At 42.5% G+C, this 26,312-nt stretch overlaps 1 protein-coding gene across 1 annotated transcript in view; it reads left to right on the forward strand.

Moving 5' to 3' along the window:
• The window catches only part of si:dkey-71h2.2 (low density lipoprotein receptor adapter protein 1), a 137,053-nt gene that overhangs the window by 99,883 nt on the left and 10,858 nt on the right, over positions 1-26,312 (forward strand). Inside the window, exons 4-8 of the mRNA XM_064990511.1 lie at positions 4,033-4,147; positions 4,544-4,616; positions 7,911-7,994; positions 9,086-9,207; positions 17,149-17,183. Coding sequence (XP_064846583.1) covers positions 4,033-4,147; positions 4,544-4,616; positions 7,911-7,994; positions 9,086-9,207; positions 17,149-17,183 — 429 coding nt within the window. The remainder of the gene's footprint in view (positions 1-4,032; positions 4,148-4,543; positions 4,617-7,910; positions 7,995-9,085; positions 9,208-17,148; positions 17,184-26,312) is intronic.

A 26,312-nucleotide genomic window follows, 5' to 3' on the forward strand; every position in this document is an offset into this window, starting at 1 on the left:
CTAGGTCAAGATTTATGCAACATCAGAGGGGACACACAATGGTTCCAGACACTGCCATACTCCTTCCCCCAATGGGAAAAGGAGGGAGTGACTAGAGTACAGACATGGTGGAGCCCTTCACATGGTTTAGGAATAGTTACAGACACATTCAAATATGAAGACAACCCTGACCTCTCCCCTCTCTGGGCCCCAAGTGACTTTCTCACATAAGCATATTATTATGCTTTACTAAGCATAAAACATCTTATTTATCAATGTCAATTAACTGATTCTGATTCAGCTACGACAGTGCCTTGTGAGAATTTGGCGGCGAGTTGGTAACCCGCCTCTACCATCCGTTCTATTGGCCAACGTGCAATCACCGGAGAATAAACCGCAAGCTATTACAGCCGATTGGTTGGTGGAGGCGGAGTCTAGGGGGCAAGTGGTATTTCACACATCCATCCTACTGTCCCGGATTCAGTCTCTAGACTTCATAGGAAACCAGCTGTCTGACTTCGGTAGCAGAGCATTCCGTTACTCACTCTCGTATGGCTTTTTTTCTATCTCCATGGAGGGTGTCCAGGATGGGACATACAGTGCCTTTACAACACTGCCTACGCTTACTGAGATGATGGCCTCTGTGATGAAAGTTGTTCCCGTTGGGCTATTGTTGATGCGGGGCCTTCCAGTGAGGAGCGGATTTCATTGGCATTGTCAGGCGTGGTTGTAGATCTTTCAACCAAAGTTGCAAGAGTTCAACTCCCCATAGTATGTTGTACCTGTTTCCTCTCCTTCAGGGAACAGTAGTTCTAGTCATAATGTTTAGTTTTGAACATAGTATGTTGTACCTGGTTTCCCTCCTTCAGGGAACAGTAGTTATAGTCATAATGTTTAGTTTTGAACATAGTATGTTGTACCGGGTTTCCCTCCTTCAGGGAACAGTAGTTATAGGCTTAACGTTACGTTTTGAACATAACATGTTGTACCGGGTTTCCCTCCTTCAGGGAACAGTAGTTATAGGCTTAACGTTACGTTTTGAACATAACATGTTGTACCGGGTTTCCCTCCTTCAGGGAACAGTAGTTATAGGCTTAACGTTACGTTTTGAACATAACATGTTGTACCGGGTTTCCCTCCTTCAGGGAACAGTAGTTATAGGCTTAACGTTACGTTTTGAACATGAATACTCTCTGGTTCCTTTTCCTTTCATTGGCTGTTGTTGAAACTGGGGTTGATTGTTACGTAGATAACAAGAAACATTTCCATAACAAGGAACGTTCTCGCTCGGTTCTCATTTGCTTGTGACATTGTGTTTTAATAGATGTATGTAGATTGAGTAGGAGTGCTGATATAGGACCAGTTTTGTCTTTTAGATCACCGTTAAAAAAATATTACATGGACAGATAGAATCTGATCCTAGATCAGCGCTCTTCCTCTGAGAGGTTAATAACCGTGGCCCCTGGTAATGAATCTCTTTCAAAGCCTGTTCAGTGGTTTTACATCTTTGACAAGACAGCTTAAGATTCCGTAAGGAGTTTTTCTTTTTTTAAGACCGTAAAGCTAATGTGTTCAGTTTGTTTCTGCTCTGCTCTGTCTTCCATGTTCTGGATGTGTCCCAAATGGCACCCAATTCCTTTAGGGTAGTAGTGTACTACTTTTGACTAGGACCCGTAGCGCTTTGGGACACAGTCTCTTTGGCCCATCTGTGATATATATATATACCTAATTAATATTCATGTTTCCCCCCTCGCGCCCTGCTGTGATTGGCCTGCTGCTCATGCATATGCAACAGGTTGGGTATAGCAGAGTGGAGTTATGAGTATAACACTATCATCATATTCTCTCTTTCTCTCTCTCACTCTCTCTGTCTTTCTCTCTCACTCTCTGTCTTTCTCTCTCACTCTCTCTGTCTTTCTCTCTCACTCTCTCTGTCTTTCTCCCTCACTCTCTCTGTCTTTCTCTCTCACTCTCTCTGTCTTTCTCTCTCACTCTCTGTCTTTCTCTCTCACTCTCTCTCTGTCTTTCTCTCTCACTCTCTCTTTCTCTCACTCTCTCTGTCTTTCTCTCTCTCTGTCTTTCTCTCACTTGCTCTCTGTCTTTCTCTCACTTGCTCTCTGTCTTTCTCTCTTACTCTCTCTACTGTCTTTCTCTCTCACTCTCTCTCTGTCTTTTTCTCTCACTCTCTATGTCTTTTTCTCTCACTCTCTATGTCTTTCTCTCTCACTCTCTCTGTCTTTCTCTCTCACTCTCTGTCTTTCTCTCTCACTCTCTCTTTCTCTCACTCTCTGTCTTTCTCTCACTTGCTCTCGGTCTTTCTCTCTCACTCTCTCTCTGTCTTTCTCTCTCACTCTCTCTCTGTCTTTCTCTCTCACTCTCTCTCTCTGTCTTTCTCTCTCACTCTCTCTCTCTGTCTTTCTCTCTCTCTTTCTTTCTCTCTCTCGGTCTCTCTTTCTTTCTCTCTCTCTGTCTCTCTGTCTTTCTCTCTCACTCTCTCTCTGTCTTTCTCTCTCACTCTCTCTGTCTTTCTCTCTCTGTCTTTCTTTCTCTCTCACTCTCTTGCTGTCTGTCACTCTCGCTGTCTTTCTCTCTCTCGCCTTCTCTCTCTCTCTCTCTCTCTCTCTCTCTCTCTCTCTCGCTATCTCTCTCCATTCAATTCAATTAAATTCAAAGGGGCTTTATTGGCATGGGCAACATACACTACATGACCAAAGGTATGTGGGCACCTGCTAATCAAACATCTCATTCCAAAATCATGAGCATTAATATGGAGTTGGTCCCCCCTTTGCTGCCATAACAGCCTCCACTCTTCTGGGAAGGCTTTCCACTAGATGTTGGAACATTGCTGCTACAACAGCCTCCGCTCTTCTGGGAAGGCTTTCCACTAGATGTTGGAACATTGCTGCTATAACAGACTCCACTCTTCTGGGAAGGCTTTCCACTAGATGTAGGAACATTGCTGCTATAACAGCCTCCACTCTTCTGGGAATGCTTTCCACTAGATGTAGGAACATTGCTTTGGGGACTTGCTTCCTTCAGCCAAAAGAGCATTCGTGAGGTTGGGCACTAATGTTGGGCAAGTAGACCTGGCTCTCAGTCCGCGTTCCAATTCATCCCAAAGGTGTTCGATAGAGTTGAGGTCAGGGCTCTGTGCAGGCCAGTCAAGTTCTTCCACACCGATCTCAACAAACCATTTCTGTATGGACTTCACTTTCTGCACTGTGGCTTTGTCATGCTGAAACAGGAAAGGGCCTTCCCCAAACTGTTGCCACAAAGTTAGAATCATCTAAAATGTCAGTGTATGCTGTAGCATTAAGATTTCCCTTCACTGGAACTAAAGGGCCGAGCCCAAACCAATGAAACAGCCCCAGACCAGTTTTCCTCATCCACCAAACTTTACAGTTGCCACTATGCATTGGGGCAGGTGGCATTCTCCTGGCATCCAACCCAGATTTGTCCGTTGGACTGCCAGATGGTGAAGCGTGAGTCATCACTCCATAAAAAAATAAAACATGTTTTACCCCTTTTGGTAGTTACAGTCTCATCACTGCAACTCCCGTACGGATTCGGAAGAGGCCATGTGTCCTCCGAAACACGACCCTGACAGGCCGCACAGCTTCTTGACACACTGCTGGCTTAACCCGGAAGCCAGCCGCACCCCAATGTGTCCGAGGAAACACCGTCCAACTGACGACCCGAGGTCAGCTTGCAGGCGCACGGCCCACCACAAGGAGTCCCTATAGCACAATGAGACGAGGAAATCCCTCCCCTAACCCGGAAGACGCTGGGCCAGTTGTGCTACCGCCTCACGGGTCTCCCGGCCGGATGTGACACATCGAGCATAAGGCTGTGGAGACACCTCAGCACTGCGATGCAAATGACTTAGACCGCTGCTCCACTCGAAAGGCCGTGATTCATCCAGAGAGTGTTTATGAAGTCAGCTTTTATTTGACATTTGACAGTGAAGTGTGTGGTATGTTTTCTATGTCATGGTTCTTTCATATCCTAGACCGCACTGGTTGATGGGAGTTGTATTTTTCTCTCCTCCTGCAGAATCTCTTACTGCACAGCAGATAAAACTCAGGACAAGGTGTTTGCCTACGTTTCCCAGAGTCAGTTCAGTGAGACACTTGAGTGCCACGCTTTCCTCTGCCACAAGAAGAAGATCGTAAGTGAGCAACAGTTTTCATTTATGAAAAGACACACACATCTTACTGTTATCATTTAACGGTCCTGTTTGATAGTAATGATCCCAGGCACTGAATATCACAAATAAGACCTTAAATAAATTAAGGAGTTTTATTCCTCTGACTTCATAAGTCACCAGGATTTTCAATAGAAGACCAAACTTACTCTCTTTAGATGCAGACTGCAGTGAAAAGGGCGTGTGTGGCTCCATCTTGTGGTAACAATGGGTAGTGCACGTATGATAATGTTTACTGTGTATTTGCTTAAACTCTTAACAGTAAGGGCCAGTTTAACTATGGTATTACCTGAGGTTCTTTGAAGATGTAGCCAATCAGAGTGTGTTATTCTCTGAGGTTCTGTGTTCTGTCATTGACAGGCCCAGGCTGTGACGCTAACAGTAGCCCAGGCCTTCAAAGTAGCTCTGGACCTGTGGGAGATTGCTCAGGAAGGTGAGTACTAACTAACAGTAAATCAGGAAGGTGAGTACTAACTAACAGTAAATCAGGAAGGTGAGTACTAACTAACAGTAAATCAGGAAGGTGAGTACTAACTAACAGTAAATCAGGAAGGTGAGTACTAACTAACAGTAAATCAGGAAGGTGAGTACTAACTAACAGTAAATCAGGAAGGTGAGTACTAACTAACAGTAAATCAGGAAGGTGAGTACTAACTAACAGTAAATCAGGAAGGTGAGTACTAACTAACAGTAAATCAGGAAGGTGAGTACTAACTCTGACAGTAAAGCAGGAAGGTGAGTACTAACTAACAGTAAATCAGGAAGGTGAGTACTAACTAACAGTAAATCAGGAAGGTGAGTACTAACTCTGACAGTGAATCAGGAAGGTGAGTACTAACTAACAGTAAATCAGGAAGGTGAGTACTAACTAACAGTAAATCAGGAAGGTGAGTACTAACTAACAGTAAATCAGGAAGGTGAGTACTAACTCTGACAGTGAATCAGGAAGGTGAGTACTAACTAACAGTGAATCAGGAAGGTGAGTACTAACTAACAGTAAATCAGGAAGGTGAGTACTAACTAACAGTAAATCAGGAAGGTGAGTACTAACTCTGACAGTACATCAGGAAGGTGAGTACTAACTCTGACAGTACATCAGGAAGGTGAGTACTAACTCTGACAGTAAATCAGGAAGGTGAGTACTAACTAACAGTAAATCGGGAAGGTGAGTACTAACTAACAGTAAAGCAGGAAGGTGAGTACTAACTAACAGTAAATCAGGAAGGTGAGTACTAACTAACAGTGAATCAGGAAGGTGAGTACTAACTAACAGTAAATCAGGAAGGTGAGTACTAACTCTGACAGTAAATCAGGAAGGTGAGTACTAACTAACAGTAAATCAGGAAGGTGATTACTAACTCTGACAGTAAATCAGGAAGGTGAGTACTAACTAACAGTAAATCAGGAAGGTGAGTACTAACTCTGACAGTAAATCAGGAAGGTGAGTACTAACTAACAGTAAATCAGGAAGGTGAGTACTAACTAACAGTAAATCAGGAAGGTGAGTACTAACTAACAGTAAATCAGGAAGGTGAGTACTAACTCTGACAGTACATCAGGAAGGTGAGTACTAACTCTGACAGTACATCAGGAAGGTGAGTACTAACTAACAGTAAATCAGGAAGGTGAGTACTAACTAACAGTGAATCAGGAAGGTGAGTACTAACTAACAGTGAATCAGGAAGGTGAGTACTAACTCTGACAGTACATCAGGAAGGTGAGTACTAACTAACAGTAAATCAGGAAGGTGAGTACTAACTCTGACAGTACATCAGGAAGGTGAGTACTAACTCTGACAGTACATCAGGAAGGTGAGTACTAACTAACAGTAAATCAGGAAGGTGAGTACTAACTCTGACAGTACATCAGGAAGGTGAGTACTAACTAACAGTAAATCAGGAAGGTGAGTACTAACTCTGACAGTACATCAGGAAGGTGAGTACTAACTAACAGTAAATCAGGAAGGTGAGTACTAACTAACAGTAAATCAGGAAGGTGAGTACTAACTCTGACAGTACATCAGGAAGGTGAGTACTAACTCTGACATTACATCAGGAAGGTGAGTACTAACTAACAGTAAATCAGGAAGGTGAGTACTAACTAACAGTGCATCAGGAAGGTGAGTACTAACTAACAGTAAATCAGGAAGGTGAGTACTAACTAACAGTAAATCAGGAAGGTGAGTACTAACTCTGACAGTATATCAGGAAGGTGAGTACTAACTAACAGTAAATCAGGAAGGTGAGTACTAACTAACAGTGAATCAGGAAGGTGAGTACTAACTAACAGTGAATCAGGAAGGTGAGTACTAACTCTGACAGTACATCAGGAAGGTGAGTACTAACTAACAGTGAATCAGGAAGGTGAGTACTAACTAACAGTACATCAGGAAGGTGAGTACTAACTCTGACAGTACATCAGGAAGGTGAGTACTAACTCTGACAGTACATCAGGAAGGTGAGTACTAACTAACAGTGAATCAGGAAGGTGAGTACTAACTAACAGTACATCAGGAAGGTGAGTACTAACTAACAGTACATCAGGAAGGTGAGTACTAACTCTGACAGTACATCAGCAAGGTGAGTACTAACTCTGACATTACATCAGGAAGGTGAGTACTAACTAACAGTAAATCAGGAAGGTGAGTACTAACTAACAGTGAATCAGGAAGGTGAGTACTAACTAACAGTACATCAGGAAGGTGAGTACTAACTCTGACATTACATCAGGAAGGTGAGTACTAACTAACAGTAAATCAGGAAGGTGAGTACTAACTAACAGTACATCAGGAAGGTGAGTACTAACTCTGACAGTACATCAGGAAGGTGAGTACTAACTCTGACATTACATCAGGAAGGTGAGTAACTAAATCAGGAAGGTGAGTGACAGTAAATCAGGAAGGTGAGTACTAACTAACAGACAGTAAATCAGGAAGGTGAGTACTAACTAACAGTAAATCAGGAAGGTGAGTACTAACTAACAGTAAATCAGGAAGGTGAGTACTAACTAACAGTAAATCAGGAAGGTGAGTACTAACTCTGACAGTAATCAGGAAGGTGAGTACTAACTCTGACAGTAAATCAGGAAGGTGAGTACTAACTGACAGTACATCAGGAAGGTGAGTACTAAGTACAGTATATCAGGAAGGTGAGTACTAACTAACAGTAAATCAGGAAGGTGAGTACTAACTAACAGTAAATCAGGAAGGTGAGTACTAACTCTGACAGTAAATCAGGAAGGTGAGTACTAACTCTGACAGTAAATCAGGAAGGTGAGTAGTGAATCAGGAAGGTGAGTACTAACTCTGACAGTAAATCAGGAAGGTGAGTACTAACTCTGACAGTAAATCAGGAAGGTGAGTACTAACTAACAGTAAATCAGGAAGGAGTACTAACTCTAACTAACTAACAGTAAATCAGGAAGGTGTACTAACTGACAGTAAATCTAACTAACTAAATCAGGAAGGTGAGACTCTGACAGTAGTAAACTAACTAACAGTAAATCAGGAAGGTGAGTACTAACTAACAGTGAATCAGGAAGGTGAGTGACAGTAAATCTAACTACATCAGGAAGGTGAGTACTAACTAACAGTAAATCAGGAAGGTGAGTACTAACTATTTGCAGTAGCTCAGGAAGGTAGATCATTAATGCTGTTGATATAAGTGTGCAGAGATTCTTCCCCTTTAAGGAGTCTTCTCTTCTCTCTGCTTCTCCTCTCTGTCCTCAGATAAAAGTAAGAAGGCCAGGACGTGCTGCTCATGTTCTGTCAGCGATGGACAGACAGAGATGACAAACACACACTGTGTCTCAGGTAGGTCAACTTCCTGGTACTCTTGCTGTATGTGATCTTGACCTTGCCTTTCGTTGCTCAACTCTAGCACGGCAGGGAGTCTGCAGATGTAGACTCCTCCGTAGGACACACTCACTGCGCTTGAGGTAAGTCACTTAGCTCCTCTCTGCTCCACTCTCCTCTCGGTGCTCATGGCTTCAGGGGAGACAGCTGGAGATTCTTCTAAAGTGGCGCAGTAAAGCCTCGGGGACCTGGTCTGATCACTACGGTTGAAAGTTTCAGGTCATTAAAATTCTACTGCTGTGATGGCCATGTCCCATGGGCTTTCATTGATCTACTCTGTCCTGTGACGCAGGGTCAATGGAAACAACAAAAGATGAGTCTCTCTCTCTCTCTCTTTTTCTCTACCTCTCCCCTCCCTACCTCTCTCTCTCTCTTTTTCTCTACCTCTCCCCTCCCTACCTCTCTCTCTCTCTTTTTCTCTACCTCTCCCCTCCCTACCTCTCTCTCTCTCTTTTTCTCTACCTCTCCCCTCCCTACCTCTCTCTCTCTCTCTTTCATTTTCTCGACCTCTCCCCTCCCTACCTCTCTCTTTTTTTCTACCTCTCCCCTCCCCTCTCTACCTCTCTCTCTCTCTTTATCTCTACCTCTCCACTCCCCTCTCTACCTCTCTCTCTCTCTCTTTATCTCTACCTCTCCCCTCCCCTCTCTACCTCTCTCTTTATCTCTACCTCTCCCCTCTCTACATCTCTACCTCTCCCCTCCCCTCTCTACCTCTCTCTCTCTTTATCTCTACCTCTCCCCTCCCCTCTCTACCTCTCTCTTTATTTCTACCTCTCCCCTCTCTACATCTCTACCTCTCCCCTCCCCTCTCTACCTCTCTCTCTCTCTTTATCTCTACCTCTCCCCTCCCCTCTCTACCTCTCTCTCTCTCTTTATCTCTACTTCTCCCCTCCCCTCTCTACCTCTCTCTTTATCTCTACCTCTCCCCTCCCCTCTCTACCTCTCTCTCTCTCTTTATCTCTACCTCTCCCCTCCCCTCTCTACCTCTCTCTCTCTCTTTCTTTCCTCCAACCTCCCTCCCTTGCTCCTTCCCCCTCTGTCTCTGTCAGACTCAGAGAAGCACCAGCCCCTGGAGAAGGAAGAGAAGCTGAGACGGCCATTCTTCTCCATGTCGTTCAGCTCGCCCCGCAACAAACCCACCCGGAAACGACCAATCAAACACGACTCCTGGGTAGGTTGTGACCTTGGGTTCCAGGCCTGTGATTGGTCTATCCAGTCTCATTATCACACCTAATGTGACTCAAACAGTATTTCTTCTCCTCTGAGGATGAACTGGGTCTGTTCCAGGATTTTGTTTAGAGATAACGGATGAGAACCTGGGTCTGTTCCAGGATGTTGTTTAGAGATAACGGATGAGAACCTGGGTCTGTTCCAGGATGTTGTTTAGAGATAACGGATGAGAATCTGGGTCTGTTCCAGGATGTTGTTTAGAGATAACGGATGAGAATCTGGGTCTGTTCCAGGATGTTGTTTAGAGATAACGGATGAGAATCTGGGTCTGTTCCAGGATATTGTTTAGAGATAACGGATGAGAATCTGGGTCTGTTCCAGGATGTTGTTTAGAGATAACAGATGAGAACCTGGGTCTGTTCCAGGATGTTGTTTAGAGATAACGGATGAGAACCTGGGTCTGTTCCAGGATGTTGTTTAGAGATAACGGATGAGAATCTGGGTCTGTTCCAGGATGTTGTTTAGAGATAACGGATGAGAACCTGGGTCTGTTCCAGGATATTGTTTAGAGATAACGGATGAGAACCTGGGTCTGTTCCAGGATGTTGTTTAGAGATAACGGATGAGAACCTGGGTCTGTTCCAGGATGTTGTTTAGAGATAACGGATGAGGATCTGGGTCTGTTCCAGGATGTTGTTTAGAGATAACGGATGAGAACCTGGGTCTGTTCCAGGATGTTGTTTAGAGATAACAGATGAGAACCTGGGGCTGTTCCAGGATGTTGTTTAGAGATAACGGATGAGAATCTGGGTCTGTTCCAGGATATTGTTTAGAGATAACGGATGAGAATCTGGGTCTGTTCCAGGATGTTGTTTAGATATAACGGATGAGAACCTGGGTCTGTTCCAGGATGTTGTTTAGAGATAACGGATGAGAACCTGGGTCTGTTCCAGGATATTGTTTAGAGATAACGGATGAGAATCTGGGTCTGTTCCAGGATGTTGTTTAGAGATAACAGATGAGAACCTGGGTCTGTTCCAGGATGTTGTTTAGAGATAACGGATGAGAATCTGGGTCTGTTCCAGGATATTGTTTAGAGATAACGGATGAGAATCTGGGTCTGTTCCAGGATATTGTTTAGAGATAACGGATGAGAATCTGGGTCTGTTCCAGGACGTTGTTTTGAGATAACGGATGATAATCTGGGTCTGTTCCAGGACGTTGTTTAGAGATAACGGATGATAATCTGGGTCTGTTCCAGGATGTTGTTTAGATATAACGGATGATAATGACATGAACTCCATTCTGCGGCGGACTGGGACCAAATACCGGCCATGGCATTTCTGATACACCGGCCCCCAATTATGAACCGGATAATGATCATTTAGCACAACAAACAGGCCCACTAGGCTTCAAATGTACCAGCCCATCTGGCACATGCCAGAAATGCCAGATGGCCAGTCCGCCCCTGTCCCCATTAGACATGGCCTCGATTATAATAGAGGTGGATAGTCTTCTCTACTACAGTCCCCTGTCGTGCCAGGGGGTTCTTTTTGTAAAGGCCATATACTATATACATTATTAAGGTGTAGAGGTCACCCCTAAATACTAGTTTATGGTTCACAAATCCTAAACTTAACAACAAGTTATGATAGCTGACCCTGGATCAGTGATTAGTTGAATGTTCTACTCCAAACACAAGTTGTTCCTTGTTATGCAGCTGTGTTGACATATACTGGCCACTAGGTGGCAGAGTTTCCCTTTGAATGTTAAATACTTCACATCATCCGATATGTGTCCTCACTGGGAGACGAGATCAACCACATCTCATCAACTAGTCTGTCAACGACATTATAAAGTCTCGCTCTCTCTCTCAATTCAATTTAAAGGGTTTTTTATTGGCATGGGAAACATGTTTACATTGAAAAAGCAAGTGAAATAGGTCATATTATCTATATTTATATACAGTGTTGTAACGATGTGTAAATAGTTAAAGTACAAAAGGGAAAATAAATAAACATAAACATATGTTGTGTTTACAATGGTGTTTGTTCTTCACTGGTTGCCCTTTTCTTGTGGCAACAGGTCACAAATCTTGCTGCTGTGATGCACACTGTGGTATTTCACCCAGTAGATATGGGAGTTCATCAAAATTTGATTTGTTTTCTAATTCTTTGTTGATCCGTGTAATCTGAGGGAAATATGTGTCTCTAATATGGTCATACATTGGGCAGGAGGTTAGGAAGTGCAGCTCGGTTTCCACCTCATTTTGTGGGCAGTGAGCACATAGCCTGTCTTATCATAAGAGCCATGTCTGCCTACGGCGGCCTTTCTCAATAGCAAGGCTATGCTCACAGAGTCTGTACATAATTAATTTTAGGTCAGTCACAGTGGTCAGGTATTCTGGCACTGTGTACTCTCTGTTTAGAGCCAAATAGCATTCTAGTTTGCTCTGTTTTTTTGTTAATTCTTTTCAATGTTTCAAGTAATTATCTTTGTGTTTTCTCATGATTTGGTTGGGTCGCTCTCTGTCTTTCCCTCTCGCTTCAGTCTCTTTCTCTCATCACTCTCTTTCTCTCTATTTACTGAATATTCTTTATTAAAAGTCTGCCAAAGGATGTGTCTCCTTTACTATTCTAAATTTGACCGTATTTCACAAACCAATATTATTAACTAACGAATATTGATTTAAAATATTGATATACACTGAGTGTATCAAACGTTAGGAACACCCCCCCCCCCCTCCCCCCCGCCCTCAGAACAACGTCAATTTTGTACACTCAGTGGAGATTGAAAACAGTGTAGAGATGAAATACTGCTCTGCAGCTCTTGGTAATTCACTTAAAACCCCTTAAGGATCCAACCTTTAAAAAAAAAACATTCCTCTAAAATGACATACCCAAATCTAACTGCCTGTAGCTCAGGACCTGAAGCAAGGCTATGCATATTCTTGATACCATTTGAAAGGAAAGACTTTGAAGTTTGTAGTGATGTGAAATGAATGTAGGAGAATATAACACATTAGATCTGGTAAAGGACAATACAAAGAAAAAAACAACCATTTTTTTGTACCCTCATCTTTGAAATGGAAGAGAAAGGCCATAATTCATTATTCCAGCCCAGGTGCAATTTAGATTTTGGCCACTAGATAGCAAGAGTGTGTATGCAAAGTTTTAGACTGATCCAATGAACCATTGCATATCGGTTCAAAATATTGTATCAAGACTGCCCAAATGTGCCTAATTGGTTTATTAATACATTTAAGTTCATAACCGTGCCACTCTCCTCAAACAATAGCATGGTATTCTTTCACTGTAATAGCTACTGTAAATTGGACAGTGCAGTTAGATAAACAAGAATGTAAGCTTTCTGCCAATATCAGATCATATGTCTATGTCCTGGGAAATGTTCACGTAACTTACAACCTCATGCTAATCACATTAGCCTACGTTAGCTTAACTGTCCCGTGGGATGGGGACGCCGATTTAATTTTTTTTTAAACATCACTGCGCAATTTGATTGATTGAAGCTATGTGGGTGAAGCTATTTCATAATGTGGTGCACTGAGGAGGTGTATAGAATTGATACTGGTAACGCTTTCTTGCTATAAATGTTACAGTATGTAGGTTATATTGGCCTGCATATTGATGTGTACAGTGTCATGTGGGGGTTGTCTTGGTACTGCTTCTGCTCACAGAATGCGGAGGTCATGTTACGATTTGTAGGTTATCTTCGATGCATACAGTACATACTGTACTACAGTACAGTTTGTCTCATGGGGTTGTATTGATACTGTACTACAGTACATTTTGTCTCATGGGGTTGTATTGATACATACTACAGTACATTTTGTCTCATGGGGTTGTATTGATACATACTACAGTACATTTTGTCTCATGGGGTTGTATTGATACATACTACAGTACATTTTGTCTCATGGGGCTGTATTGATACATACTACAGTACATTTTGTCTCATGGGGCTGTATTGATACATACTACAGTACATTTTGTCTCATGGGGTTGTATTGATACATACTACAGTACATTTTGTCTCATGGGGTTGTATTGATACTGTACTACAGTACAGTTTGTCTCATGGGGTTATATTGATACTGTACTACAGTACATTTTGTCTCATGGGGTTGTATTGATACATACTACAGTACATTTTGTCTCATGGGGTTGTATTGATACATACTACAGTACATTTTGTCTCATGGGGTTGTATTGATACATACTACAGTACATTTTGTCTCATGGGGTTGTATTGATACTGTACTACAGTACATTTTGTCTCATGGGGTTGTATTGATACATACTACAGTACATTTTGTCTCATGGGGTTGTATTGATACATACTACAGTACATTTTGTCTCATGGGGCTGTATTGATACATACTACAGTACATTTTGTCTCATGGGGCTGTATTGATACATACTACAGTACATTTTGTCTCATGGGGCTGTATTGATACATACTACAGTACATTTTGTCTCATGGGGTTGTATTGATACTGTACTACAGTACATTTTGTCTCATGGGGCTGTATTGATACTGTACTACAGTACATTTTGTCTCATGGGGCTGTATTGATACATACTACAGTACATTTTGTCTCATGGGGCTGTATTGATACATACTACAGTACATTTTGTCTCATGGGGCTGTATTGATACATACTACAGTACATTTTGTCTCATGGGGCTGTATTGATACATACTACAGTACATTTTGTCTCATGGGGCTGTATTGATACATACTACAGTACATTTTGTCTCATGGGGCTGTATTGATACATACTACAGTACATTTTGTCTCATGGGGCTGTATTGATACATACTACAGTACATTTTGTCTCATGGGGCTGTATTGATACATACTACAGTACATTTTGTCTCATGGGGCTGTATTGATACATACTACAGTACATTTTGTCTCATGGGGCTGTATTGATACATACTACAGTACATTTTGTCTCATGGGGCTGTATTGATACATACTACAGTACATTTTGTCTCATGGGGCTGTATTGATACATACTACAGTACATTTTGTCTCATGGGGCTGTATTGATACATACTACAGTACATTTTGTCTCATGGGGCTGTATTGATACATACTACAGTACATTTTGTCTCATGGGGCTGTATTGATACATACTACAGTACATTTTGTCTCATGGGGCTGTATTGATACATACTACAGTACATTTTGTCTCATGGGGCTGTATTGATACATACTACAGTACATTTTGTCTCATGGGGCTGTATTGATACATACTACAGTACATTTTGTCTCATGGGGCTGTATTGATACATACTACAGTACATTTTGTCTCATGGGGCTGTATTGATGCATACTACAGTACATTTTGTCTCATGGGGCTGTATTGATACATACTACAGTACATTTTGTCTCATGGGGCTGTATTGATACATACTACAGTACATTTTGTCTCATGGGGCTGTATTGATACATACTACAGTACATTTTGTCTCATGGGGCTGTATTGATACATACTACAGTACATTTTGTCTCATGGGGCTGTATTGATACATACTACAGTACATTTTGTCTCATGGGGCTGTATTGATACATACTACAGTACATTGTGTCTCATGGGGCTGTATTGATACATACTACAGTACATTTTGTCTCATGGGGCTGTATTGATACATACTACAGTACATTTTGTCTCATGGGGCTGTATTGATACATACTACAGTACATTTTGTCTCATGGGGCTGTATTGATACATACTACAGTACATTTTGTCTCATGGGGCTGTATTGATACATACTACAGTACATTTTGTCTCATGGGGCTGTATTGATACATACTACAGTACATTTTGTCTCATGGGGCTGTATTGATACATACTACAGTACATTTTGTCTCATGGGGCTGTATTGATACATACTACAGTACATTTTGTCTCATGGGGCTGTATTGATACATACTACAGTACATTTTGTCTCATGGGGCTGTATTGATACATACTACAGTACATTTTGTCTCATGGGGCTGTATTGATACATACTACAGTACATTTTGTCTCATGGGGCTGTATTGATACATACTACAGTACATTTTGTCTCATGGGGCTGTATTGATACATACTACAGTACATTTTGTCTCATGGGGCTGTATTGATACATACTACAGTACATTTTGTCTCATGGGGCTGTATTGATACATACTACAGTACATTTTGTCTCATGGGGCTGTATTGATACTGTACTACAGTACATTTTGTCTCATGGGGTTGTATTGATACATACTACAGTACATTTTGTCTCATGGGGTTGTATTGATACATACTACAGTACATTTTGTCTCATGGGGTTGTATTGATACATACTACAGTACATTTTGTCTCATGGGGTTGTATTGATACATACTACAGTACATTTTGTCTCATGGGGTTATATTGATACTGTACTACAGTACAGTTTGTCTCATGGGGCTGTATTGATACATACTACAGTACAGTTTGTCTCATGGGGCTGTATTGATACATACTACAGTACATTTTGTCTCATGGGGCTGTATTGATACATACTACAGTACATTTTGTCTCATGGGGTTGTATTGATACATACTACAGTACATTTTGTCTCATGGGGTTGTATTGATACATACTACAGTACATTTTGTCTCATGGGGTTGTATTGATACTGTACTACAGTACATTTTGTCTCATGGGGCTGTATTGATACATACTACAGTACATTTTGTCTCATGGGGTTGTATTGATACTGTACTACAGTACATTTTGTCTCATGGGGCTGTATTGATACATACTACAGTACATTTTGTCTCATGGGGCTGTATTGATACATACTACAGTACATTTTGTCTCATGGGGTTGTATTGATACTGTACTACAGTACATTTTGTCTCATGGGGCTGTATTGATACATACTACAGTACATTTTGTCTCATGGGGCTGTATTGATACATACTACAGTACATTTTGTCTCATGGGGCTGTATTGATACATACTACAGTACATTTTGTCTCATGGGGCTGTATTGATACATACTACAGTACATTTTGTCTCATGGGGCTGTATTGATACATACTACAGTACATTTTGTCTCATGGGGCTGTATTGATACATACTACAGTACATTTTGTCTCATGGGGCTGTATTGATACATACTACAGTACATTTTGTCTCATGGGGCTGTATTGATACATACTACAGTACATTTTGTCTCATGGGGCTGTATTGATACATACTACAGTACATTTTGTCTCATGGGGTTGTATTGATACATACTACAGTACATTTTGTCTCATGGGGTTGTATTGATACTGTACTACAGTACATTTTGTCTCATGGGGTTGTATTGATACATACTACAGTACATTTTGTCTCATGGGGTTGTATTGATACATACTACAGTACATTTTGTCTCATGGGGCTGTATTGATACATACTACAGTACATTTTGTCTCATGGGGCTGTATTGATACATACTACAGTACATTTTGTCTCATGGGGTTGTATTGATACATACTACAGTACATTTTGTCTCATGGGGCTGTATTGATACATACTACAGTACATTTTGTCTCATGGGGTTGTATTGATACATACTACAGTACATTTTGTCTCATGGGGCTGTATTGATACATACTACAGTACATTTTGTCTCATGGGGCTGTATTGATACATACTACAGTACATTTTGTCTCATGGGGCTGTATTGATACATACTACAGTACATTTTGTCTCATGGGGTTATATTGATACATACTACAGTACATTTTGTCTCATGGGGTTATATTGATACATACTACAGTACATTTTGTCTCTTGGTGCTGTATTGATACTGTACTACAGTACATTTTGTCTCATGGGGCTGTATTGATACATACTACAGTACATTTTGTCTCATGGGGCTTTTCTTCGTTCCCTTTTTATTCACAGGACGTGGAGTACGGCCTCGATGATGCGTTCTCAAGGTAATATTTAAAATGTTTTACATTCTGTTGTTTGTCAAATACTGTAAATATAATTTATTGACATGTTTTAAGCCCCAACCTGAGCCTGTATGAAAAAAACACGTTTCTGGGTTGAAATTTCCAGATAACTTTCCCCGCAAATCAAGGTCACATCTATCCACTAATAGTTTAATAAAGTAACTGTTGGTAAAGTAGAGTAAAATAAAAATACATTTAGTGGTTTTTTGGACTGACTTGAGATCAGTTGTAGTGGTGTATGGACTGACTTGAGATCAGTTGTAGTGGTGTACGGACTGACTTGAGATCAGTTGTAGTGGTGTATGGGCTGACTTGAGATCAGTTGTAGTGGTGTACGGACTGACTTGAGATCAGTTGTAGTGGTTTATGGACTGACTTGAGATCAGTTGTAGTGGTGTACGGACTGACTTGAGATCAGTTGTAGTGGTGTACGGACTGACTTGAGATCAGTTGTAGTGGTTTATGGACTGACTTGAGATCAGTTGTAGTGGTGTATGGACTGACTTGAGATCAGTTGTAGTGGTGTATGGACTGACTTGAGATCAGTTGTAGTGGTTTATGGACTGACTTGAGATCAGTTGTAGTGGTGTACGGACTGACTTGAGATCAGTGTTAGTGGTTTATGGACTGACTTGAGATCAGTTGTAGTGGTGTATGGACTGACTTGAGATCAGTTGTAGTGGTGTATGGACTGACTTGAGATCAGTTGTAGTGGTTTATGGACTGACTTGAGATCAGTTGTAGTGGTGTACGGACTGACTTGAGATCAGTTGTAGTGGTGTATGGACTGACTTGAGATCAGTTGTAGTGGTTAATGGACTAACTTGAGATCAGTTGTAGTGGTGTATGGACTGACTTGAGATCAGTGTTAGTGGTTTATGGACTGACTTGAGATCAGTTGTAGTGGTGTATGGACTGACTTGAGATCAGTTGTATTGGCAATTAAGGAAATTAAACAAAATGTAGCCCACCAGGGTATATGTCCCTGGCTCTCTCTACATCTACAGTGTAGAGGTGGCAGGTAGCCTAGCTGTTAGAGTGTAGAGGTGGCAGGTAGCCTAGTGGTTAGAGTGTAGAGGTGGCAGGTAGCCTAGTGGTTAGAGTGTTGGACTAGTAACCAGAAGGTTGCAAGTTCAAATCCCCGAGCTGACAAGGTAAAAATCTATCGTTCTGCCCCTGAACAGGCAGTTAACCCACTGTTCCAAGTCTGTAATTGAAAATAAGAATTTGTTCTTAACTGACTTTCCTTAGTTTAAATAAAGGTAGCCTAAATGACTGCAATTAACATATTTTAAACCCCAATCTGAGACTGCTTTGAAAAGACACGTTTCTGGGTCGAACTTTTCCAGATAATTTTTCCAGCAAACCAACATCTTTTTGAGTTATTAACGGCATATAACACACCCACGGCCCTGCGTGGACGTTGGGAAGCTAACAGGTTGGTGTTCAGACGACTGGGTCCGTGTGATCGGGTATTCAGGAGAACATGACCTGGGAACAGCGTCTCTCAGGTTTACCTGACAACGTGCACTTCAAGGGGGTGTGTACTCACTCGGTGGTGAAAATGCTAGCTGGAAAATGAGAGCTAATATTATGTTGTTGTTGTTTTTTTGCTACCTCAGCTGCAGTAGGCAACACTAAAACAATCTTTAGGCTGGTTTACAAAATATAATGTTATTATATAATGCTACCTTTTCTAAACATCCAAATTTACTTTCAAATGATACATTCAGAACAAAACATGTCTTTCAACTCTGACCTGTTGTTTTGGGTTCTGTACGTTTCTGACTATATGTTTTTTGTTGTCTGAAAATAGAAAATAACATATAATTTGAAAACTACAGACCTTGTCTGTTTGGAAATTTAACTGAAATCTTACTGCTGGCAACCCCACCGGCACCGTACCGGCTTAAATATCTATCCCTGTCTCTGTTCCTCACTCTGTCCCTGTCTGCCTGGAGGGGGCTGCTCGTACGGGTGCAGGGGGTGCCACCGCATTTGTGGAGTAGAGTTGGGGCTTTTTTAGGATGGAAGGAGGCAGTAGGGTGGTACGTGGGGGCGACCCCAGGGGCCTTGAGGAGATGAATGGGGGTCCTCCGTTTAACGGGGAGCTTTGTATGCCTGACTGAAGAGGAGACGGCAGAAGAAGAACAGCAGGAGGAAGGAAACATGTCCTGGGGAGGGTAGCCACCCCATAACAACAACCCAGTGCTGTATCCACCATAACAACAACCCAGTGCTGTATCTAACATAACAACAAACCAGTGCTGTATCCAACATAACAACAACCCAGTGCTGTATCCAACATAACAACAACCCAGTGCTGTATCCAACATAACAACAACCCAGTGCTGTATCCAACATAACAACAACCCAGTGCTGTATCCAACATAACAACAACCCAGTGCTGTATCCAACATAACAACAACCCAGTGCTGTATCCAACATAACAACAACCCAGTGCTGTATCCAACATAACAACAACCCAGTGCTGTATCCAACATAACAACAACCCAGTGCTGTATCCACCATAACAACAACCCAGTGCTGTATCCAACATAACAACAACCCAGTGCTGTATCCAACATAACAACAACCCAGTGCTGTATCCAACATAACAACAACCCAGTGCTGTATCCACCATAACAACAACCCAGTGCTGTATCCAACATAACAACAACCCAGTGCTGTATCCAACATAACAACAACCCAGTGCTGTATCCAACATAAAAACAACCCAGTGCTGTATCCATCATAACAACAACCCAGTGCTGTATCCAACATAACAACAACCCAGTGCTGTATCCAACATAACAACAACCCAGTGCTGTATCCAACATAACAACAACCCAGTGCTGTATCCACCATAACAACAACCCAGTGCTGTATCCACCATAACAACAACCCAGTGCTGTATCCAACATAACAACAACCCAGTGCTGTATCCACCATAACAACAACCCAGTGCTGTATCCAACATAACAACAACGCAGTGCTGTATCCAACATAACAACAACCCAGTGCTGTATCCAACATAACAACAACCCAGTGCTGTATCCACCATAACAACAACCCAGTGCTGTATCCAACATAACAACAACCCAGTGCTGTATCCAACATAACAACAACCCAGTGCTGTATCCAACATAACAACAACCCAGTGCTGTATCCAACATAACAACAACCCAGTGCTGTATCCATCATAACAACAACCCAGTGCTGTATCCATCATAACAACAACCCAGTGCTGTATCCAACATAACAACAACCCAGTGCTGTATCCAACATAACAACAACCCAGTGCTGTATCCAACATAACAACAACCCAGTGCTGTATCCAACATAACAACAACCCAGTGCTGTATCCAACATAACAACAACCCAGTGCTGTATCCACGATAACAACAACCCAGTGCTGTATCCAACATAACAACAACCCAGTGCTGTATCCAACATAACAACAACCCAGTGCTGTATCCAACATAACAACAACCCAGTGCTGTATCCAACATAACAACAACCCAGTGCTGTATCCAACATAACAACAACCCAGTGCTGTATCCACCATAACAACAACCCAGTGCTGTATCCAACATAACAACAACCCAGTGCTGTATCCAACATAACAACAACCCAGTGCTGTATCCAACATAACAACAACCCAGTGCTGTATCCACCATAACAACAACCCAGTGCTGTATCCAACATAACAACAACCCAGTGCTGTATCCAACATAACAACAACCCAGTGCTGTATCCAACATAACAACAACCCAGTGCTGTATCCAACATAAAAACAACCCAGTGCTGTATCCATCATAACAACAACCCAGTGCTGTATCCAACATAACAACAACCCAGTGCTGTATCCAACATAACAACAACCCAGTGCTGTATCCAACATAACAACAACCCAGTGCTGTATCCACCATAACAACAACCCAGTGCTGTATCCACCATAACAACAACCCAGTGCTGTATCCACCATAACAACAACCCAGTGCTGTATCCAACATAACAACAACCCAGTGCTGTATCCACCATAACAACAACCCAGTGCTGTATCCAACATAACAACAACCCAGTGCTGTATCCAACATAACAACAACCCAGTGCTGTATCCAACATAACAACAACCCAGTGCTGTATCCACCATAACAACAACCCAGTGCTGTATCCACCATAACAACAACCCAGTGCTGTATCCAACATAACAACAACCCAGTGCTGTATCCACCATAACAACATCCCAGTGCTGTATCCAACATAACAACAACGCAGTGCTGTATCCAACATAACAACAACCCAGTGCTGTATCCAACATAACAACAACCCAGTGCTGTATCCACCATAACAACAACCCAGTGCTGTATCCAACATAACAACAACCCAGTGCTGTATCCATCATAACAACAACCCAGTGCTGTATCCATCATAACAACAACCCAGTGCTGTATCCAACATAACAACAACCCAGTGCTGTATCCAACATAACAACAACCCAGTGCTGTATCCAACATAACAACAACCCAGTGCTGTATCCAACATAACAACAACCCAGTGCTGTATCCAACATAACAACAACCCAGTGCTGTATCCACGATAACAACAACCCAGTGCTGTATCCAACATAACAACAACCCAGTGCTGTATCCAACATAACAACAACCCAGTGCTGTATCCAACATAACAACAACCCAGTGCTGTATCCAACATAACAACAACCCAGTGCTGTATCCAACATAACAACAACCCAGTGCTGTATCCACCATAACAACAACCCAGTGCTGTATCCAGCATAACAACAACCCAGTGCTGTATCCAACATAACAACAACCCAGTGCTGTATCCAACATAACAACAACCCAGTGCTGTATCCACCATAACAACAACCCAGTGCTGTATCCAACATAACAACAACCCAGTGCTGTATCCAACATAACAACAACCCAGTGCTGTATCCAACATAACAACAACCCAGTGCTGTATCCAACATAAAAACAACCCAGTGCTGTATCCATCATAACAACAACCCAGTGCTGTATCCAACATAACAACAACCCAGTGCTGTATCCAACATAACAACAACCCAGTGCTGTATCCAACATAACAACAACCCAGTGCTGTATCCAACATAACAACAACCCAGTGCTGTATCCACCATAACAACAACCCAGTGCTGTATCCACCATAACAACAACCCAGTGCTGTATCCACCATAACAACAACCCAGTGCTGTATCCACCATAACAACAACCCAGTGCTGTATCCAACATAACAACAACCCAGTGCTGTATCCACCATAACAACAACCCAGTGCTGTATCCAACATAACAACAACCCAGTGCTGTATCCAACATAACAACAACCCAGTGCTGTATCCAACATAACAACAACCCAGTGCTGTATCCAACATAACAACAACCCAGTGCTGTATCCAACATAACAACAACCCAGTGCTGTATCCAACATAACAACAACCCAGTGCTGTATCCAAAACATAACAACAACCCAGTGCTGTATCCAAAACATAACAACAACCCAGTGCTGTATCCAACATAACAACAACCCAGTGCTGTATCCAACATAACAACAACCCAGTGCTGTATCCAACATAACAACAACCCAGTGCTGTATCCAACATAACAACAACCCAGTGCTGTATCCAACATAACAACAACCCAGTGCTGTATCCAACATAACAACAACCCAGTGCTGTATCCAACATAACAACAACCCAGTGCTGTATCCAACATAACAACAACCCAGTGCTGTATCCAACATAACAACAACCCAGTGCTGTATCCAACATAACAACAACCCAGTGCTGTATCCAGCATAACAACAACCCAGTGCTGTATCCAACATAACAACAACCCAGTGCTGTATCCAACATAACAACAACCCAGTGCTGTATCCAACATAACTACAACCCAGTGCTGTATCCAACATAACAACAACCCAGTGCTGTATCCAACATAACAACAACCCAGTGCTGTATCCAACATAACAACAACCCAGTGCTGTATCCAACATAACAACAACCCAGTGCTGTATCCAACATAACAACAACCCAGTGCTGTATCCATCATAACAACAACCCAGTGCTGATCCAACATAACAACAACCCAGTGCTGTATCCATCATAACAACAACCCAGTGATGTATCCAACATAACAACAACCCAGTGCTGTATCCAACATAACAACAACCCAGTGCTGTATCCACCATAACAACAACCCAGTGCTGTATCCAACATAACAACAACCCAGTGCTGTATCCAACATAACAACAACCCAGTGCTGTATCCAACATAACAACAACCCAGTGCTGTATCCAACATAACAACAACCCAGTGCTGTATCCATCATAACAACAACCCAGTGCTGTATCCAACATAACAACAACCCAGTGCTGTATCCAACATAACAACAACCCAGTGCTGTATCCAACATAACAACAACCCAGTGCTGTATCCACCATAACAACAACCCAGTGTTGTATCCAACATAACAACAACCCAGTGTTGTATCCAACATAACAACAACCCAGTGCTGTATCCAACATAACAACAACCCAGTGCTGTATCCAACATAACAACAACCCAGTGCTGTATCCAACATAACAACAACCCAGTGCTGTATCCAACATAACAACAACCCAGTGCTGTATCCAACATAACAACAACCCAGTGCTGTATCCAACATAACAACAACCCAGTGCTGTATCCAACATAACAACAACCCAGTGCTGTATCCAACATAACAACAACCCAGTGCTGTATCCACGATAACAACAACCCAGTGCTGTATCCAACATAACAACAACCCAGTGCTGTATCCAACATAACAACAACCCAGTGCTGTATCCAACATAACAACAACCCAGTGCTGTATCCAACATAACAACAACCCAGTGCTGTATCCACGATAACAACAACCCAGTGCTGTATCCAACATAACAACAACCCAGTGCTGTATCCAACATAACAACAACCCAGTGCTGTATCCACGATAACAACAACCCAGTGCTGTATCCAACATAACAACAACCCAGTGCTGTATCCAACATGTCTGAAAGACTGTTTAGATAAAACAAAAGTTGCCACATTGATTATTGCGATCCTAATGAATATACTTGTTTTTTTATAAGAACAACAATTGTTTAAATCTAACTGGCCTTTCATGTCATAACCTCATGTTATTGTTGTATTTTTTATTATCTTCCAAAGACAACAAAAAACATTACCCCAACAGGGTCACCTGGTAAGACTGACCTGGCAACAACGTAGCCTGGCAACAACGTAGCCTGGCATCAACGTAGCCTGAAGTGAGGGGTGTAGGGTGTACCTCCTTCGTGGGAGGAACCAGAGGAGCCTGGGGTGGTGGAATATTGAGTACAATCATTATCATTTATGTCTCCATAAAACACCTATATGGTTTAATATTAATTGCAAGTTGTTGTTTTTTTGCTACACTCACAAAATCCAACTCTCTCAGGAAATCAAACCACACAGACATGAAGCCGTATCCTGCCTTTTGATGTCCAGCTGAGAGTGAATGATGTTTCCCATGACAGAGGTGTTGTTCAGGTCTTTGACCATGTCCTTAGCCCCACTGGTGCTGATGAACATCTCCTCCACCTTTCCAAACATGATGCACATCTTGGCCAGGAAGGGATACTTGATGTTGTCATTGAGGTGCGCAAAGATCACCTCCTTGAGGGGTGACCTTGTAGAACTCACCCAGGGGTTACCTCCTTGAGGGGTGACCTTGTAGAACTCTCCCAGGGGTTACCTCCTTGAGGGGTGACCTTGTAGAAGTCACCCAGGGGTTACCTCCTTGAGGGGTGACCTTGTAGAACTCATCCAGGGGTTACCTCCTTGAGGGGTGACCTTGTAGAACTCACCCAGCGGTTACCTCCTTGAGGGGTGACCTTGTAGAACTCATCCAGAGGTCACCTCCTTGAGGGGTGACCTTGTAGAACTCATCCAGGGGTTACCTCCCTGAGGGGTGACCTTGTAGAACTCACCCAGGGGTTACCTCCTTGAGGAGACGGGAACACATCCAGAGATCACGTCCTTTATGGAAATGGGCCCCTCATAGAACTCATCCAGAGGTCACCTCCTTGAGGGGACGGGAACTCATCCAGAGGAGGGGATTATGACACACACAGACAGCATACACTAGGCTTCTCATAATGACCTCAACACAGTCACCTTGAGAAACAACACCAACAGATAAATTGCCTGTTCCCAGATATGTTTGTGCCGTCTTGCCAACTCCTTTAATAATTGTCAAACATGTTTGGCATAACAATGAGTATAGTAGTTGGCAAGACAACAGATCTGGGACCAGGCTGGCAGGCACACATTATATGCTTTAAATCTCATAGACAACACATCTCTGCAATAACGATTACATTCCAAATCCAAACAGGTTACATCTGAGCTGTAAGCTGATGGCATAGCTGACAGGGATTGGCTGGCTACATACTGCTTGGAGACTCCGGAGCTCATCATTGGCTGGCTACATACTGCTTGGAGCCTCCTGAGCTCATCATTGGCTGGCTACATACTGCTTGGAGCCTCTGGAGCTCATCATTGGCTGGCTACATACTGCTTGGAGCCTCCGGAGCTCATCATTGGCTGGCTACATACTGCTTGGAGCCTCTGGAGCTCATCATTGGCTGGCTACATACTGCTTGGAGCCTCCGGAGCTCATCATTGGCTGGCTACATACTGCTTGGAGCCTCCGAAGCTCATCATTGGCTGGCTACATACTGCTTGGAGCCTCCGGAGCTCATCATTGGCTGGCTACATACTGCTTGGAGCCTCCGAAGCTCATCATTGGCTGGCGACATACTGCTTGGAGACTCTGGAGCTCATCATTGGCTGGCTCTGGTAGTCATGCAGTTTACACACCCGGAAATGTCACATTATTTTGATGCACAATAATCAGGAGTGTATGATGCCAGAAGTCCTTGTGTCAGTGCGTAATCAGGAGTGTATGATGCCAGATATCCTTGTGTCAGTGTGTAATCAGGAGTGTATGATGCCAGATATCCTTGTGTCACTGCGTAATCAGGAGTGTATGATGCCATAAATCCTTG

The sequence above is a fragment of the Oncorhynchus masou genome, chromosome 16 (genome assembly GCF_036934945.1).
Source record: "Oncorhynchus masou masou isolate Uvic2021 chromosome 16, UVic_Omas_1.1, whole genome shotgun sequence".
Classification (NCBI taxonomy): Eukaryota; Metazoa; Chordata; class Actinopteri; order Salmoniformes; family Salmonidae; genus Oncorhynchus; species Oncorhynchus masou.